This window comes from Ranitomeya variabilis, chromosome 5 (assembly GCF_051348905.1).
Source record: "Ranitomeya variabilis isolate aRanVar5 chromosome 5, aRanVar5.hap1, whole genome shotgun sequence".
Taxonomy (NCBI): domain Eukaryota; kingdom Metazoa; phylum Chordata; class Amphibia; order Anura; family Dendrobatidae; genus Ranitomeya; species Ranitomeya variabilis.
The window spans coordinates 332,418,330-332,432,602 of record NC_135236.1 but is presented as its reverse complement, the minus strand read 5'-3'; the positions used below and the strand labels follow the sequence as shown (position 1 = coordinate 332,432,602).

General features: G+C 40.7%; 1 protein-coding gene across 1 annotated transcript in view; it reads left to right on the top strand.

Moving 5' to 3' along the window:
- Positions 1 to 14,273, top strand: part of FBXL13 (F-box and leucine rich repeat protein 13) — a 377,146-nt gene that overhangs the window by 304,182 nt on the left and 58,691 nt on the right. The window contains exons 14-17 of the mRNA XM_077264721.1: positions 809 to 929; positions 1,009 to 1,171; positions 3,036 to 3,155; positions 6,301 to 6,427. Of these exons, the coding sequence (XP_077120836.1) occupies positions 809 to 929; positions 1,009 to 1,171; positions 3,036 to 3,155; positions 6,301 to 6,427 (531 nt within the window). The remainder of the gene's footprint in view (positions 1 to 808; positions 930 to 1,008; positions 1,172 to 3,035; positions 3,156 to 6,300; positions 6,428 to 14,273) is intronic.

The window sequence follows — 14,273 nt, the reverse complement described above, 5'->3', positions numbered from 1 at the left end:
GAGGTATAGACACAAGTAAACTACTTACCGTGCATTGTTATATGAAGAAAATCTAATGTAGCATGTGTTCCTGGCGCCCCAACGTGTGTTTTACCTTAGGCTTCTTTCACACTTGCGTTGGTACACGGCCGTCACTAAGCGTCCGCGCGATGTACCAACGGACGTTGTGAAAATTTGGCACAACGTGGGCAGCGGATGCAGTTTTTCAACGCATTCGCTGCCCATTCTAAAGTCCCGGGGAGGAGGGGGCGGAGTTCTGGCCGCGCATGCTCGGTAGGAAATGGCGGACACGACGTACGAAAAAGCATTCCCTTGAACATTTTTTCGTGACGACGGTCTGCCAAAACGCGACGCCGCCAGTGCACGATGGACGCGAGGTGTGGTCATACGTCGCGATCTGTCGGCAATACAAGTCTATGGGAAAAAAAACGCATCCTGCGGGCACGTTTGCAGGATGCGTTTTTTTCCCAAAACGACGCATTGCGACGGAGGCCAAACGACGCAAGTGTGAAAGAGGCCTTAGCTGTGTCTATACTTATTTTTCTAATACTAGGCGCACACCTTGCTTGTTTTGTAGTGAGGTAAATTCACCGCACACTCTTATGTTGAATGAATGCGACATGTTGCATTCATAATTCACTTTTTAGGCTTAATCTGAGCCTATGTCAACCTGCACTTGAATTTTAAAAAATAAAAAGAAATTGCATTCAGCACAAGAGCGTATGGTGAATTTAGCTCCCTTGATGCCTCTCCACCTCGCCTCTACTACTGTGTGCACGCCAATCCTCCTCTATCGTTTGTTTTGTAGACTTTGCTTGAGAAGTGCCAAAACCTTGTTTCTATATCTCTGCTGGGGTCTCCACATCTTTCTGATGCAGCTTTCAAAATCCTGGCACAAGGACGAAAACTGGTAAAAATCAGGATTGAAGGTACTACAACCCAAATTGTCCTGTAGTTTACCTACTTATACCCTAAAATTTCAGTAATATCTCATTTTGTTTCTAACAGGAAACAGTCGCATTACTGATGGCAGCATTAAGGCAATTAGCAGATCCAGTCCAAACCTGAACCACATTTATGTTGCCGATTGCCAAAAAATTACTGATATCAGTCTTAAGAATCTTGCATCACTGAAGAATATAGCTGTGTTGAATGTAGCAGACTGCATCAGGTAACATCACATCACGGCTGGTTATCATGAGTTAAAAGGGAATCTGTCACCAGAGCAGCATAATATGAAGACTGAGACCGTGATTCCAGTCATGTGTCACTCGGTCTGCTGGGTGTAATTGTTATTGTTTTATCACCTGTAGATTATCACTCTCGGATTACTTGGATTGCAGCCAAGTAGCCCAACCACACCACCACCACTGCACAGTGCATGCAGAAAGCTGTCAATCAGTGATGTGGGTGGGGTTATACAGAGCTCAGCATGCCCCCACACTCCTTCTCCTGCTAAGGGCCATAACTTTTTTATTTTTCAGTCTGCATATGAGGGCTTATTTTGAAGGCAAATTTGTACTTTTAAATGACACCATTTATCGGTAAACGGAAAAAAATTCTAAGTGTGGTGGAATTGCAGAAAAAAAGCCCACAATTCTGACCTTGTTTTTTGAGGGAATTGTTTTTACAGAGCTCATTATGCACTAAAAAGGATCTCACATTATGATTCCTCGTCAGTACAATTATGACTATACCAAACTTGTCCATTGTTTTTCATTTTAGTAGTGGGAAACAAATGGAAATTTGTTAAAAAAAAATAATAATATTTTTTTTAATTGTGTCGCCATTTTCCAAAGCCCATAATGTTTTCATATTTTGAGTGATGGACCTGTGTTACAGCTTGTTTATTGTGGGGCAAGCTCATATTTTCATTGGTGCCATTTTGGGAAAAATATGACAATTTTAATAATTCTTACAGCATTTTTTACAGCAACTTAAAAAACCCGCAACATTGGCATTTACTCAGGGGACTAGAACTTGTACTATATAGAGTACCCAGCATAAATGAGTTCACTACCATTAAAAAGTAAGGTGTTGTTTAATATCTAGAATTAATACAGCAGACAAGGGGCAGCAGTGCTTACCTGCCCAGGTCTCTGAACAAATGCATCTGGATGCAGCAAACCCATAGAGTAAAGATGGCGGCAACACAGGTGCAAAATACTAATAAGACAACCACTCTCAGCCTACCAATTCATGGAGGGGGTGACTGCTCAGTATATGATTACACCAAAGAGGCTTGTATAGGGCACTGTTCACATGCAGGTAATGCACAGTGTCTGGTTTACAGCCTATGGCCACGTTCTCACATTCAGTTTTTGATCAGTATTTTACCTCAGTATTTGTAAAGTACAAATCACAATCACAATACACATCCCAACGCTCCAAATACACCCCTGATGAAGGTGGATTCCGAAACGCGCGTCAGGGTGGACACCACTGAGTTCTCATATCTTGAACCTATATGTACTACTATCATTGTATATACGGTAATTTGATTTACTACCAATTACGAGACCTCCATTTTTGCATTAGAACTTTATTTATATTCCTCTGGCTCCTATGATATTAAATATTTATACCTTATACATTTTATTTATTTGGGACGTGTTTAGTGGTATTTCCTATAGCTCCATGTATGTAAACTTCATTATTTGTGAATACTATACATACCGCCCCCCCCCCTTTTTGGACTTCAGTATTTTTTCCTTGGTGTGCGCCCCTTGATTTGGTCGGTGTTTCTACTCTCCAATTTCGGTCTGATGTCTTGTATGTGTAGATAATATATTATATATCCTATTAATTATAATAATACTATATGGTAAACCTACACAAAGAGCCAATCCCTTGTTTCTGTCCTTCTAATAGCAGTATGTCTGAGATTGAAGTCCTCCAACTATAAGTAATGACCTCGTTTTTCAGAACGATGCTGGGAGTCTGCACAATTTTATGTACCACTTAATAAATATGACTTTTATATGTAACAGTTGTCAAGCTACCATTGTCCAAATGTAATCCATTTTCTTTTCCAGGATCAGTGACCCAGGGGTACGACAAGTTGTAGAAGGCCCTTCCGGAAACAAGATAAGAGAACTGAATCTAACAAACTGTCTACGCGTCAGTGACTTATCGCTTCTCAGAATAGCGCAAAAGTAAGAGCAATTAAATTAGTTCAATCTCATTATGTTTATATTCTAAATATCTGTTTAAAATCCTTGTTCACTGGCGTATGAACAAGGGGAAGTGTTATGTACTGTGAGTGACACAACGGGTAACATATAGGGGTAGTAAGCACCAGCTGTGTATATACTACCTCAGAAGTGCTGATCGATATGCCAAGGAGCATTGATGTCAACACTTAATAAACTGTCCTTGTACGTTCCCTACGCGACATGCAGGTTCATCAGGGGACACAAGGAAAAAATACAGACGAGGCCGACTTAGGTTCACTATACAATTACCCAAAAAATGCAGGAAAAGCAATTTATTCCAGAAAGGTTGTTGTAGGAATGATGTGATCGGTTGTACATCAGGGTATAACTAAATATAGACAAAACCTAAGATAGAAACAAAACTAAGTAAAAGGCAATAATGCAAAAAAATAAATAGGGTTCTTAGTAAACAAAGTTTTTGAGTAAACAAAAAAATGTAAAGGCCATCCCACCAACGCCAAGGTGTACCCTGTCGTGACGGTCCTAACATCTAGTATTAAAATCTTATCAAAAATGACCTTAATATGATTAAGGGCCGAGCAGGACCGAGGCCCAACTCTGGTCACCCAGCAATGGGAAGACATATAAACGTAATGCCCAGCTCAAAAAAAGGGAGGCCATGCCCTTGTGAGCACTGAGTCTACACTTTGCATGTATACCAACTTATACTCCAGTTCATTTCTTTCATTTTTTTTAATAAATACTTATAAGTATCATTGAGCATAGATTAACTGCACTATTGAGCTCAGATGACATCATATAGCTCAAAGGGGTAAAGGTACCTTCACACGAAACGACGCTGCAGCGATAGCGACAACGATGCCGATCGCTGCAGCGTCGCTGTTTGATCGCTGGAGAGCTGTCACACAGACCGCTCTACAGCGACCAACGATGCCGAGGTCCCCGGGTAACCAGGGTAAACATCGGGTTGCTAAGCGCAGGGCCGCGCTTAGTAACCCGATGTTTACCCTGGTTACCAGCGTAAAATGTAAAAAAAACAAACAGTACATACTTACATTCGCGTCCCCCGGCGTCCGCTTCCTGCACTGACTGACTGACTGAGCGCCGGCAGTAGCAGGGCACAGCGGTGACGTCACTGCTGTGCTGTGCTTTCACTTTCACTTTGCGGCGCTCAGTCAGTGTGGGAAGCAGACGGCGGGGGATGCGAATGTAAGTATGTACTGTTTGTTTTTTTTACATTTTACACTGTTAACCAGGGTAACCATCGGGTTACTAAGCGCGGCCCTGCACTTAGTAACCCGATATTTACCCTGGTTACCAGTGTAAAATATCGCTGATATCGTTGCTTTTGCTGTCAAACACGACGATACACGGCGATCGGACGACCAAATAAAGTTCTGAACTTTGTTCAACGACCAGCGATATCACAGCAGGATCCTGATCGCTGCTGCATGTCAAACTAAACGATATCGCTAGCCAGGACGCTGCAACGTCACGGATCGCTAGCGATATCGTTACAAAGTCGTTTCGTGTGAAGGTACCTTAAGTGAATACAACCATATGATGTCCGGTAACTGGATTAGATGAAGGAGTCTGGCAAGGATTTTCACTGTTGGTTTTCATTTACACTGCAAGATTATTGTGAACGAGTGTTTTTAGGAATATTCACTTCATAATAATCTTGGCGTTTTAAAATGCTGCTGATCACTTGTTAGTCGGGTGAAATGGTTTTCACTTTTTTTTTACACTTCACAATTTTTATGCGTATAATCAGTTTGCAAAAAAAAATGGACATAAAAAATAGCCCATAGACTTTAATGGGTAAGTGTTCTATTTGTGAACAATGCAGATAGAGCGTGCATACTTTAATAAAAAAAAACAAAAACAAGGAACCAGGAGAAACTAAACTTTATTCCTCTCGGCAGCCTCCAGCTGTCAGTCATGCTGGCGTGTTGGCGAGGCATCAGTATATAGTGAGTGGCAGATGTAAGCACACCGTCTCTGTACTGATACACCACAGAGTGAGCTGTCAGTCAATGTGCTGGGGCATGCTCACAGCCGCCACTCACTATATACTGAGTTGTGACTGACAGCCAGAGGCCCTAACATGCATCTGTGACTGAAAGCCGGAAGCTGCCAGAAGTAATAAAGTTAATTTTCTCCTTTTAACTAGGCTTTCAGGATGATGGACAGTCAGATTTAGAACACCATTAACCTGCAGATTAACCACATACCAACACGTTAACAGCATTTGAGGACATGACAAATTACCTTTAAAGCGTTATGAAATTTTAATTTTCCAATTTAAATCCCTCATCACAACATTCCCCTCCCACCCAAGAGAGGGGAAACGAAAAAGCCTGTTACACCTGGAGGTACATCTGTGCACTGTGAATACTACGGTTGTATTATGACAGTACTGTGAAATTGGCTCCATATTTGTGGGTGTAGAAATCAGTTCAATGTGATTTGTTTTGGACACACATTAATGCCTCTGATGTCATGTTCACTCTTGCCAGTTTTGCAGACATTCACTCCACTTTTCAGCCAAAACTGAATTTCTGGAGTAAATTTTATAGGGTGTTTTTTCTTGCTCACTATGCATTTTGGACTGATAGGAACGGTTTGTAGAAATGTTGGTATTTGAAACATTACCATGGCCTTAAAAGCACACATTGTTGATAGTATAAATTATTTAATTTGACCGAGATTATAGAAATAATGTGTTCTGGACAGACGTCTTCAAGCCTTTAATATTTAGCTCATACACCAATTATGTACTATTTCTTTAGAATCTTTGGATTGGGAGGAGGACGTAACCTCTGGACCCTTTGAATGCAATTTACCCTTTAACCACCTTACTTTACAGCTTCGTACATGTGATTGCAGGAGCACAAGGGTATTCCAATGCATCGTAATAAATCAGATTGTAAACATTTCTTTGTAGAAAACAAAATTGTGTAGTAAAAAAAATATTAATTAGTTTTTTACTGCTAGAAAAAATTATACTAAAGCCTGAAACACCCCAAACCATAAGAAAAAGATTAAACAGATGTATACATGGCACTGTATAGTCATGTCTTACTACATATGTTTTTGCTGAGTATCCTTTTCCTAATTGTAGATGTCATAATCTAAACTTTCTGAGCCTCCGTTACTGTGAAAATGTGACCGATTCTGGCATTGAGCTCCTTGGGAATATGACTTCACTTATTTCCATAGATATTTCTGGGACGAGCATTACAGACCAAGTAAGTATAATTGGTCGCCGCCATAATTACTGCAATACAGCTTAAACATGCAGAGAATGATTGAGAAGGGATGAAGGCTTCCAAAATGAAGTCAGGACATGTGGGGTCAAGCTATTTTCTGCTCAAATTAAAACCAGGTTTGGAGAGATAGGAGCAGTGCACAGCCAAGATGGAGACTGTCATACCCCCTTATGTGCAATGATAATACATATACAGTACGAGAGAGCAGAAATCAGAAATGGGAATCATCCTCTGGAGGGGGTTGTAGTATGGGCTTCCGCTGCTCCGTGAGTATTCGTGAATCCCTTCTTAGTCAGCATGCCAGTCGTCTTTGATGGGGGAAGGTTATGTTTGGCTCTAGTGGGTGTTTTGTAATTCAATCTTTTGCTAATTTTCATATTTTTTAATTGCTTTTACAATCGACCACCCGAACTGATGAAAGTTAATGATCGCATCACTGATGAACTTTTTGAGTTGACTGGTATATCAAAGAGTTCTTGTCAGTGAATTGAAACCGATAAATTGGTCAGGAAACAAGGTGCAGCAAAATTCGTGACTCGCCTGCTCACCCCTGACTAGAGATACAATTACCTGTGATTGGAGAACACTTTAAAGAAGACCGAAGTTTTAAAATGTAGAAATAAATACAAACATAACCTTAGACCTCAGTCCAGAGCCTCTCACATAGCCAAATCAGTTCTCATACTTTGCACTGACGAGAGGCAATATCCCGAAACATCGTGTTTGAAAACTGAGATTTAGATTTGGCTTTTATTGTAAGTCAAATTGCAAGACTCATTAGGGTCAATAGTGACTTGTAGGATCTCTACTTCCAACAGGTGGCGCTATAGAGTTCAAATCTTCATTCTCAATAAAGAGGCAATTTGAATATTACATTTCCCAGTGAATAAGCCTCCTTACATTGACAAGCCAGCTCCACAAGGAGAAACGTTACCCTTTAGACAAAATAAATAAACCATTTGTTATAAATGACTCCGATTTAATTAGAGTACCCTTCGTAACAATTATTTCCAATTCTTTTTTCCCCAAAATGAAACAAAACTTTATAGCTGCACGTTGTTGTGTGAATCAGCCATCATTAAATAGATGAAAAAATGAACTCATTGAAAATAATAAATCAATGGAGCCAAACACAACCTTCTTCCAACAACACTGGCTGACAAACTGACTCAAAAGGGCTACCTAACCCTTCACCTAGTAGGGAAAACCTGTACTACAAGTGTCTTCCTCTCCAGAAGATGATTTCTGTTTCTTTTGGGTACCCTCTCTTATGTACATTACATGAAAGGAAGATATTGAAAAGTCATCCTGTTTAAAACTAAAATCCAAATGGATACTGTGGGGGGTTTCAACAACATACAGTACATAGCATCTCGATGTGACGGGATTGCAGTTTAGTGTTATTAAATGCTTTAAATATATCTTTAATTCACGTGTTTGAAATATAATTACATCTTTCAACATGATGCAAAAACATAGTGTGAAGAGGTGCATAGTGGATGCAACACGACACAGGATCAGGCTGTTTTTTTCTGTCCTGTCTGAAAACAAGATGTAGATCCTGAGTTTTGCTCCAGCAGATGTATCCTGTTAAAGGGACTCTGTCAAAAGGTTTTTTGCTATGTAGTTTGATGACAGCATGAGGTTGGGGCTGAGACATTGATTTCAGAGATGTGTCACTTATTAGGCTGTTATTTCAATACAATGAGTGTTTTATCAGCAGAAGATTATCACTGCTGGACTAGGTGCTTGCGTGAATCCTCATTCAACTCAGCTCCCAGTACTGATTAGCAGCCTACTGTTAATATACAATGCAGACAGAAAGCTGCTAATCAGGGGTAATGGCAGGACCAGCTTTCTGAGCTCTACTATATGTGATATCTAAAAACTCTGATTGTAACACGACTGCTGCACCCAGTAAAGTAAGTGATACATCACTGAAATCAGATTCTCTTACTCTACATTATACTCCTCTCAGTTGATGCAGCAAAATCCTACTGACAGATTCCCTTTAAATACAGGTCCTTCTCAAAAAATTAGCATATAGTGTTAAATTTCATTATTTACCATAATGTAATGATTACAATTAAACTTTCATATATTATAGATTCATTATCCACCAACTGAAATTTGTCAGGTCTTTTATTGTTTTAATACTGATGATTTTGGCCTACAACTCCTGATAACCCAAAAAACCTGTCTCAATAAATTAGCATATTTCAACCTTCCAATCAAATAAAAGTGTTTTTTAATAACAAACAAAAAAACCATCAAATAATAATGTTCAGTTATGCACTCAATACTTGGTCGGGAATCCTTTGGCAGAAATGACTGCTTCAATGCGGCGTGGCATGGAGGCAATCAGCCTGTGACACTGCTGAGATGTTATGGAGGCCCAGGATGCTTCAATAGCGGCCTTAAGCTCATCCAGAGTGTTGGGTCTTGCGTCTCTCAACTTTCTCTTCACAATATCCCACAGATTCTCTATGGGGTTCAGGTCAGGAGAGTTGGCAGGCCAATTGAGCACAGTAATACCATGGTCAGTAAACCATTTACCAGTGGTTTTGGCACTGTGAGCAGGTGCCAGGAAGCATGAAGTGCTCCAAAATCTCCTGATAGCTAGCTGCATTGACCCTGCCCTTGATGAAACACAGTGGACCAACACCAGCAGCTGACATGGCACCCCACACCATCACTGACTGGGTACTTGACACTGGACTTCAGGCATTTTGGCATTTCCTTCTCCCCAGTCTTCCTCCAGACTCTGGCACCTTGATTTCCGAATGACATGCAAAATTTGCTTTCAGCAGAAAAAAGCACTTGGGACCACTTAGCAACAGTCCAGTGCTGCTTCTCTGTAGCCCAGGTCAGGCGCTTCTGCCGCTGTTTATGGTTCAAAAGTGGCTTTACCTGGGGAATGCGGCACCTGTAGCCCATTTCCTGCACACGCCTGTGCACGGTGGCTCTGGATGTTTTCACACCAGACTCAGTCCACTGCTTCCTCAGGTTCCCCAAGGTCTGGAATCGGTCCTTCTCCACAATCTTCCTCAGGGTCCGGTCACCTCTTCTCGTTGTACAGCGTTTTCTGCCACATTGTTTCCTTCCAACAGACTTACCATTGAGGTGCCTTGATACAGCACTCTGGGAACAGCCTATTTGTTGAGAAATTTCTTTCTGGGTCTTACCCTCTTGCTTGAGGGTGTCAATGATGGCCTTCTTGACATCTGTCAGGTCGCTAGTCTTACCCATGATGGGGGTTTTGAGTAATGAACCAGGCAGGGAGTTTTTAAAAGCCTCAGGTATCTTTTGCATGTGTTTAGAGTTAATTAGTTGATTCAGAAGATTAGGGTAATAGGTCGTTTAGAGAACCTTTTCTTGATATGCTAATTTATTGAGACAGGTTTTTTGGGTTATCAGGAGTTGTAGGCCAAAATCATCAGTATTAAAACAATAAAAGACCTGACAAATTTCAGTTGGTGGATAATGAATCTATAATATATGAAAGTTTAATTGTAATCATTACATTATGGTAAATAATGAAATTTAACACTATATGCTAATTTTTTGAGAAGGACCTGTAGTACCTCAATTTCAGATCAACAGTATGAATTACCAGGACACAATAGCGGTGTGATCCCAGCCTTCCTGCTGAATGGCTCTTTTATAGGTGACCTCTAGATCATTGTACCCAAAATGTCTCTATGAAGGTTTAAAGAGAGCTTAGTGGTGGGCGCCCCAGTCACACCGAGTGTACTAGAAATAACAATATATGCGATTATAGCCTAGGAAGCCACACTTCAACATGACATTGTAATTTAGTATAACGTTTCATCCACACAGGAAATACTTATTCACTAAAAAGCAAGACAAGCAATTAGGAGACGGCTGCAGACTAAATATTGTATGTGTTTAAAAATGCACAGTCTGCTATTTCTACATCTATTTTCAGGAGGTCTGGTTTCCATTTCATTGATGAATCAGCTTTATTTTGTCAAGGGCTCTCATTAAATTATATCCCCCTTCTTTAAGCAAAACCCAAGAGGCTAGAAATTCCATCATGGTTGATCTATAAAATGAACACATACCGCCTAGCGGGCTCTGGTCGACTGCTTGGGATTTAGTCTAAGCCAGTAGGGAGGTAACAATGGATTACACCCTTATTTCCCATCACATTGGTGGTTGCTATGTTTAGTTATGTATTTATGCTTTTCTAACAATGACAAACTACCCGTTCTAACAATCACAAGTTTTTGTATAGCAGCCATGTCATGACGGGGTTACAGATTACACAAACCAAAATATGCAAGAAGAGGATGCCGACAGACTCTGTATGACATATGGTGACTAACTATTGAGGCATAGCTCAGATAACAGCACCATTCTGCCTGACCCTACAATCAGAAGGGCATTATTCAGAAAAAGTCACAGGCCGAACAGCGATGATTCATTAATTTTCACTCAAATCCGTCATGGCAAAAAGCTGCTGCCATATAGAGTGCTGCCGTCACTTATGTAGCACGGGTAGTGTTCATCTACAACTGCCTTCTATCAGATGTCAGACCAATTTTCCTTAAAGGGAACCTGACAGCTGGTAAATGCAGGCCGATCCATGACTAGTCAGACAGGTGGGCCCCTCGCGGCTTCTCCTTGCCTGCTCCTCCTGTCAGGTTCCCTTCTGTGTGCGTATAGGGAGAGACCTGTCAGTCACTAGCAGCGTACTGCGAGAAGCCGCAGGGACTTACCTTTCTGACTAATCTCCAGTATGCCTCGGTCCCAAGCAGCTTTTAAAGTAGGTTTTCCTCTGAAACACCGCTGCATTTCATAGTCAAGCGCACATGGCTAGAATCATGCATCCATGTCCAATATATGCTGCTTTTGGATCGGGCAACGTGTGTCAGCTATCACATTCCCTTTAAGGGAAACTATTACCAGAAAATGACCTATTGCATAATTCAGGTTTTTGTGTTACATGTATTTTTTTATGTTTTGACAGTTTTTTTCATATCACAATCTGTACTCATCTGCATTTTTTTTTCCAGCTCGGATTAGATCACACAATAGAAGTCAACTGGTGCGAGAAAAAAATCGCACAGCAATCATACCATGCGAGTGCTGTGCGATTTTTACGCACCAGTGTCCTTTGAAAAGCTGGCATTTCATATGTGGCTGCAGTAAAAACAAGCTCACAGGGTCCAGTAGAAAAGATACATTACATATATACACATAGAATAGGTGTGTATATATATATATATATATATATATATATATATATATATGTGTGTATATATTGTGAGACAGTGACCCCTGTTACAGCTAGGGGGCGCCGTTTGTTCTCCCCAGGATGCGCACAGAGGCATAGTGAGGCCATGAGGGGGCGTTACAGTCGCAAATGTGGCTGTGATTACAATTGTAAAAAGCCCTGTAGTATAGACAGGTTTTAGAATTGAGTCTGAGGCGTCTCAGGTGTGTCAAGGCCAGAGTGAGGCCTGGCAACCCATAGCATACACAGTGGTGCTGCTGTCCACGATGACTGGTCACGGATGTGGCCAGGCTTGTGCCCAGAGGTGAACCGGAGGTAGACTGTCCTGTGCCCTAAGGAAGGACCAGCGTGTGTCACAGCTGCAGAGAGGAGGATGTCAAGGTCTGTGTACGGCTGTGAGTAGAGACTGTGATACAGCAGTGCAGGACTCCCACAGAACTAGTCAGAGGAGGAATAGCGTGTGTAGTGACTGCAATATAAAGGATGCTGTAATCATCTGGTGTGAACTGAACACTGAAGTTATGTGCATTTAAGTTATATGCTTGGAACCTTTTCTGTGTGAAGATAACGCATTAAAGAGACTTTTATGTTTGAACTTTGTGGGTCACTGCCTCTTCACTGCTACCGATGCCTTACAATATAACTATATATATATATATATATATATATATATATATATATATATATATATATATATATATATATATATATATATATATATATATATATAGATATATATATATATACACACACACACACACACACACACACACACACACACACACACACACACACACATATATACAGTACAGACCAAAAGTTTGGACACACTTTCTTCTCATTTAAAGATTTTTCTGTATTTTCATGACTATGAAAATTGTACATTCACACTGAAGGCATCAAAACTATGAATTAACACATGTGGTATTAACACATATGGTGAATTAACACATATGCTTAACAAAAAAGTGTGAAACAACTGAAATTAAGTATTATATTCTAGGTTCTTCAAAGTAGCCACCTTTTGCTTAGATGACTGCTTTGCACACTCTTGGCATTCTCTTGATGAGCTTCAAGAGGTAGTCACCGGGAATGGTTTTCACTTCACAGGTGTGCCATGTCAGGTTTAAAAAGTGGATTTCTTGCCATATAAATGGGGTTGGGACCATCAGTTGTGTTGTGCAGAAGTCTGGTGGATACACAGCGGATAGTCCTACTGAATAGACTATTAGAATTTGTATTATGGCAAGAAAAAAAACAGCTAAGTAAAGGAAAACGAGTGTCCATCATTACTTTAAGAAATGAAGGTCAGTCAGTCCGAAAAATTGGGAAAACTTTGAAAGTGTCCCCAAGTGCAGTGGCAAAAACCATCAGGCGCTACAAAGAAACTGGCTCACATGAGGACCGCCCCAGGAAAGGAAGACCAAGAGTCACCTCTGCTTCTGAGGATAAGTTTACCCGAGTCACCAGCCTCAGAAATCGCAGGTTAACAGCAGCTCAGATTAGAGACTAGGTCAATGCCACACAGAGTTCTAGCAGCAGACACATCTCTACAACAACTGTTAAGAGGAGACTTTGTGCAGCAGGCCTTCATGGTAAAATAGCTGTTAGGAAACCACTGCTAAGGACAGGCAACAAGCAGAAGAGACTTGTTTGGGCTAAAGAACACAAGGAATGGACATTAGACCAGTGGAAATCTGTGCTTTGGTCTGATGAGTCAAAATTTGAGATCTTTGGTTCCAACCACCGTGTCTTTGTGCGACGCAGAAAAGGTGAACGGATGGACTCTACATGCCTGGTTCCCACCATGAAGCATGGAGGAGGGAGGAGGAGGTCTGATGGTGTGGAGGTGCTTTGCTGGTGACACTGTTTAGGATTTATTCAAAATTGAAACCATACTGAACCAGCATGGCTACCACAGCATCTTGAGCGGCGTGCTATTCCATCTGGTTTGCGTTTAGTTGGACCATCATTTATTTTTCAACAGGACAATGACCCCAAACACACCTCTAGGCTGTGTAAGGGCTATTTGACCAAGAAGGAGAGTGATGGGGTGCTACGCCAGATGACCTGGCCTCCACAGTCACCAGGCCTGAACCCAATCGAGATGGTTTGGGGTGAGCTGGACCGCAGAGTGAAGGCAAAAGGGACAACAAGTGCTAAGCATCTCTGGGAACTCCTTCAAGATTGTTGGAAGACCATTCCTGGTGACTACTTCATCAAGAGAATGCCAAGAGTGTGCAAAGCAGTCATCAACGCAAAAGGTGGCTACTTTGGAGAACCTAGAATATAAGACATAATTTCAGTTGTTTCACACTTTTTTTGTTAAGTATATAATTCCACATGTGTTAATTCATAGTTTTGATGCCTTCAGTATGAATGTACAATTTTCATAGTCATGAAAATACAGAAAAATCTTTAAATGAGAAGATGTGTCCAAACTTTTGGTCTGTACTGTATATATATATATATATATATATATATATATATATATATATATATATATATATATATATATATATATATATACACTAGATGGTGGCCCGATTATAACGCATCGGGTAT